Source organism: Ananas comosus, linkage group 4 (genome assembly GCF_001540865.1).
Source record: "Ananas comosus cultivar F153 linkage group 4, ASM154086v1, whole genome shotgun sequence".
In the NCBI taxonomy this organism is placed as follows: Eukaryota; Viridiplantae; Streptophyta; class Magnoliopsida; order Poales; family Bromeliaceae; genus Ananas; species Ananas comosus.
Genome location: NC_033624.1, coordinates 10,164,772 through 10,170,742, shown reverse-complemented (window position 1 = coordinate 10,170,742; position 5,971 = coordinate 10,164,772). Strand labels below are relative to the sequence as shown.

At 38.6% G+C, this 5,971-nt stretch overlaps 1 protein-coding gene across 1 annotated transcript; it reads left to right on the top strand.

Moving 5' to 3' along the window:
• Positions 4,401-5,531, top strand: LOC109709422. Its single transcript, XM_020231665.1, has one exon. It carries the CDS (start codon positions 4,789-4,791, stop codon positions 5,221-5,223), a length of 435 nt encoding a protein of 144 aa, XP_020087254.1. The 5' UTR covers positions 4,401-4,788; the 3' UTR covers positions 5,224-5,531.

Here is a 5,971-nt window from a genome sequence, read left to right as displayed (position 1 = left end):
ACGGATCATCCGGAATATATTACAATAAATAAATTATTATAGAATTATTTTATAATTAAAAGATGATTGGCAAGAAAAAATGGCCAATTTGTATAAAAAATCTATTAGTTTTATGTTTTTGTAAAAGTAGGCCGTTTTTTTAAACTTTACAGATTCGGACTAAATTTTTAGAAAGATGACCAAACTATCTCTCTTTCAAAATGCATAAAAATGATATATTTTAAATGTCTAGAAAAATACAACTGCTAAACCATAAAGTGTCAATTTTTTTAGAAATGTCAACTGCTAAGTTATAATTATATGTACCCTTCTCGTGAAACGAAAATTCTCATTCAAGACAAAATAAAAAAAAATAAAATTTAATTAATAAGATGAAAGAGTGCAACATCTTTTCAAATAGTGCAACATCTTTTTCCAAATAGTACAATATCTGTATAAGTAGTGCAACATATGCATTGTTAATACACATTTTGTATGATTTTTACACTAAATTACCTATATTATAGTATATTACGCGAAAAGAATATAATATATTATAATATACTTTAAAAATTATACAATATATGTATAAACGGTGCATATTTTATGCTATTTGTACAAATATTTATACCATTTGTATAAATGATGCATTATTATGAGAGAATATTGCATTATTTACATATGTGTTTCACTCTTTCTTTTGAAATTAAATTTTATTATATATTAAATAAAGTGTCAAATTTTTTGAAAATGACAATTGCTAAGCCATAATTAGATATATCTTTCTCATGAAACGAGAATCCTAATTCAACACAAAATAAAAAAATAAGGCTAAAATACATAAAACTCTCCTGTCAAAATCCGATTTTTCACTTTTCCCTCCCGTCATCTAAAACCCTATACTTTGCCCCCTTGTAAACTGAAAAATATTCACTTCACCTCATGCTGTTAGTAATCCGTTAGGGTTTTGTTTATAAAATATTATTATATTTTTTTTTTGCCAAAAATACCCTCAGTCTTCTTTCTTGTGAACATGACGAGGGGCAAAATGGTGAGAGGCTAGGCAAAATGGTCATTTTATCATCAAAGTTCACACCGTAACCTCTGTGAACATTTTTTATTTTACAAGGGGGCAAAGTATAGGTTTTTAAATTACAAGGAAAAAAGTGAAAAATTGAATTTTGACAGAAAATTTTTTTACAATTTAGCCAAAAAATAATATATAATTAATAAGACGAAAGAATGCTGTTTTTCTCTCAAATAATGCAACATACTTTTTCAAATAGTACAATATCTGAAAACTTTAATAATGCAATATTCTCTCATAATAGTGCAATATTTATATAAATGGTGTAAATATTTATATAAATAGTGTAAAATATACACCATTTATAATATATTGTATGATTTTATAGTATGGCTGGGGCTACTATACTCTTATGAGTATAGACCCCCTTGTACTCATAAATTTTTAACCGTTGATTGATGAGATGTGTGGTTAAGATGATAGAGGTCGATTTCCACATAGAATGATAGTGGTCCCCTAGGGTTGAGTGGGTAGTTGGTTGAATAGTATGATCCAACGGGTGGAAATGATCAATGAAATAAATCTAAGTGCCGAAAACTTATGAGTATAAGAGAGCCAATACTCATAAAAGTATAGTAGCCGGACTCTTATAGTATATTGTAATATATTGTAGTGTCCCGGGGGTTTTGTATCGGATTGGCTACAGTATTAGCGACTGGTAGACACATCTGGAGAGTGTGGGACTTAATCGGAGTCGTTTTTGCACAAAATGGATGCAGAAACGGATTTGGCGCACTCAAATAAGCAAAACTAGAATTTTGCCAGTTTCGGGCGCCCAGAACATGGTTTAGGTCGCCTAGATTTTCAGTGCTGAACTGAACTAGAACTGGAAGCCAATTTGAATCCTATTTTCGGGCGCCCGGAATTGGGCCCGAATATTTACTTTGTGATTAACATTTGCTTTGACATGTGTAAGGTGGTAGGTGGGGTACATCGGACCATGTTAAGGGCACATCATACCGCGGGCGAAGGAACCAAAGGAGTTTGTATTGCCTGGGAGTTTCGGACGCCCAGTTGTGGGTTTCGGGCGCCCGAAAGTGCAAATTTCTGCAGGGATAGCAGGTTTGTATTTCTTATTCTTAAGGCTTGTTGTACCCTTCCACCTCTCTATGAAAGCATGTGGTCGACCCCCTGAAATGGTTTTTCACCCTCCTTCACAGTGAAGCCCGGATTTTACACAAAAGTCCCTCTAAACTCTCCAAATTACACAATTCCACCTTGAGCACTACAATTTCAGCAGAATTCAAGCAGCGACCTTCGGCATTTTGGCTCGTGTGCGACGTAGGAAGATCCGATTGCTGCGAAACTTGGTTTGGTGGTTAGTAGACTTCTTGGAGATTTCGTGAAGCTAATTTGACAGCAATTGATTGAGGTTAGTTAGGTCAAATTGATGTTTTTTGAGCTACTGGTGTACTTGAGCTGAAATTGGAATTTTATGGTTTTCTTGGATCAAATCTTTGAGGAAGCTGGAATTCAGACTAGAGAATGTTGCTCCAGCATTCTCTACTGGTTTTGGGACTTTTCTTCACCTGAATTGTGGATTGGAAGGTGAGTTTGACATTAAGGTTTTGGAGGAATTAAGCTTAAGTGCTGAATTTGAGTGTATTGATGGAAACCTTGGTGGTTCTTGTGTTTAAATCCTTAAGGAAGGTTGTTGCTGGTTCAAGGTTGATCTTGGCCGAGCTCCTCCCAACGACTTCCTGCATTGTTGGGCTCACGCTAGAGGTGGGTTGAAGTTTACCGAATTCTTCGGATTTCCTCCTAAGCCTAGTTTGTTGTCGGCATATTTTTTCGGCTTTATATATCATGTTTAGTAGCTCGATTCATCGATTTGCATTGTTCTTAAATGAAATCTGAATTGGAGCTTTGAATGCTAGTTTTATCATACATGTTGGACTTGAAATTGACTTAGGAGAAAACTATAGATTTTGTACTGTCATTTTCTGAAAACTACAAGATTTAGCTTTAGAAGCTGTAGTTCATTTGTATCGCCGTAGTTTGTAGGCGGTGGATATTCAGAATAGTGTAGAATAAATTTACACTCGTGCTGGAATGCCGAGTTTATTTTTAAAGTAGTGTTTAGACTGTTCCGGACTGTCAGGTGGGGTCGCGGTTGACGGTGGACCCAGATTCTGTATTTCTCATCAGATTGTGCCGATGGCACTTGAGTTATGATTGTTAGATCTGTTAGACCATTCTGCTTTGACTATAGCCTGTGAGAGCCTGATTGAGCTCGACAGAGATACGTTTGCATACTCGGTTGGGTAGCGCCTACGAGTGCCACTCCGGAGTCGGGTTTAGAACTTTTGCGTTGTTGTCGGTTTGTCCTGGTTGGACTTGCTTTTCACTGACGACCCAGCGTGGTGGTTGTTAGTGTAGTTTTGGCAGGTGGGACAGGCGTGTTCACAGTCCCTAGTGAGATTGGGTCAGAGATTGCATTTTCTACAGATAGTTAGTATTGGATTGTGATAGTATAGTGACATATAGCTGTAAAATCGTTCCAGCTTTCTTTATTATCCTTAAGTATACTTCTGTAGACTTAGTAGGTAAGCCGTTGAGGTCGGTAGCGGTTCCCACTGAGGACTACTTCTTTTTGCAATAGTTTTCACACCCAGTTGTTTACTCTTTTTGCAGAGTCTTCTTCTTCGATTGCTACTGTTGCTGATACGGATGGTGAAAAGGGAGTCGCTAGTTGGATTCCTTCCCATTTTGTCGCTGATCTAGAGGAGTACCAACTGCATGTTGTGTTGGTTTTTTTTTTTTTCTTGTATATACTGATGTTAGATCCTTGCTGGACGAGTAACTTTGTCTCTGGATATTATGTATGTATGTTGAACCGATGTTAATTATATATATTTTTCTGTTTAGCAGCTCTATACTACTGGTTGTAGTATTGTATGTTTACAGGTATAGATACAAATATCGCTTCGTATACAGGAAAAAAATTTTATGTATATGGCGGGTATGTTAGCGTGTCCGGAGAAACAAGTAATCCGCGACGTGGCATATATATTATATTATTTTCGCGTGATATACTATATTATTCGTAATTTAGTATAAAAATTATTAAAAATGTATATTAACAATATATATGTTGTACTATTTATACAGATACTATATAATTTGGAAAAGCGCGTTGCATTACTTGATATAAAATACAAAAAGACGGTATTTCTTTGCAAAAATTCAAAACTAATAAATTTTTTATATAAATTACGAATANTACTCCAATAAAAAAAAAAATAGACGATCCACGTTAGCCTCGAAGCAATCATCAAAATAGCAATGAAGTTTCGTGGAATGAAATCAAAACAGCGCTGGAGACAAGAAGGTGCCCATCCTCGTAACCCCAAGGCCGACATGTACGACGCGGAGCGGGGCCACGATGACCCGTTCAACCGCGTCCACGTGTCCCCATTCCCATCAAGCGGACCGTGCGCCCCGCCGGTCTCCATTTCCCCTCCGCCCCCATAATCGAAGGGTTGGTGGTGGTGGTGGGGAAACGCTTCTCGGTGACTCCACCACCCTCCATCATCATTATATTATAATGGTAGGGCCAGGAAAATAAATAAAAAATCGTTAAAAAAAAGGAAAAAAAAAATAGAACACGGAGGAGCAGCCTCCGAAGGGAGGTTGAAGAAGGAGAAGGGGAATCGGAGAGGAGATAAATTTAATTTTGCCCCTTCTCTCTTCTCGCGGCGATCTACGCGGCGGTGGTTGCCATGGGGACGGAGGTGTTGCGGCCGCAGGATTGCCTGGTGAGGCACTCCCCGGCGTTCCGAAGACCTAACCCTAACCCTAATTGTAGCCCTAGATCGAACCCTAACCCTAGCGCGAGATCGTGGAGGAGGGCGGCGACTTACGGGGCTCGGAGAAGGTGGGAGGGCTCGGCGAAGCGCGGCGGCGCGGGGAGGCCGCAGCAGGTGGTGGCGGCGGGGCGGGTCGGGATCCTGAAGCGCGGGGGGGACGACGCGGCGAAGAAGGCGGAGGAGGGGTGGGAGGCGGCGGTGTTCGTGGCGGNCGACGCGTACGCGGGGTCAGCGTTCGCGGCGTCGCCGTCGCCGAGGGCGCTGCCGCTGCCGCGGTTCCCGCGGCGGAGTGAGGCGGCGGCGGAGGAGGCCACGCGGGCTCTCAGGCGATTGCTACGCCTCGAATGATCGATGTCGGAGACGGTGATGGTGAAGGGGATTAGATCGAACTCTTCTTTTTTCTCTCTCTTCTTCGGATTTGAAGATGGGAGAACGAAGAGAGAGAGAGAGAGAGAGAGAGAGAGAGATTAGAGGTGGAATTATAACGCCATTATGTGAATTTGTTGTAAATTGCACTCAGAATATCAAATTTCCTATTATCTTCTTCTTCTCCCCCATAGAAACCAAGGAAAGCATAGCATCGGTATCTATAAGGCCATGTTTATTTGGTTAATGTAGGAATAGATCGAAAGAAAATCGGAATAATCTTGGTCTTCTAATTTGTCTTTGTTCATACATACAGAATAAAAAAATGGAATCAATCCATCTGTTGCTGATAAAAAATATTTCAATTAAAATTTTTATAATTTAAATTATAAAATTAAATGAAATACTCAGAAATATAAAAATCTAAAGATAGACTTTAAAAATTAGAATTTGAATACATGGTTTGCATTGGAAATTCTTTACACAAATTTCCAGTCGCAATTTGAATACAAATTTTGATTAAAATGTTTGCTAAAATTTGAATTCAAAATGTTAGCAGCAATGCTCCGGCCCAGGCGTATTATTATTATTATTATTATTATTATTATTATTGTCTGATTTTTTTATTATTCAAAGGCAAATATATGTGTTTTCATTATTGGCATTCGTCAACTCATTCCGCCGAAAGTTGTAAACGGTACAGAAACAGCACCCAACAACGACACACTCG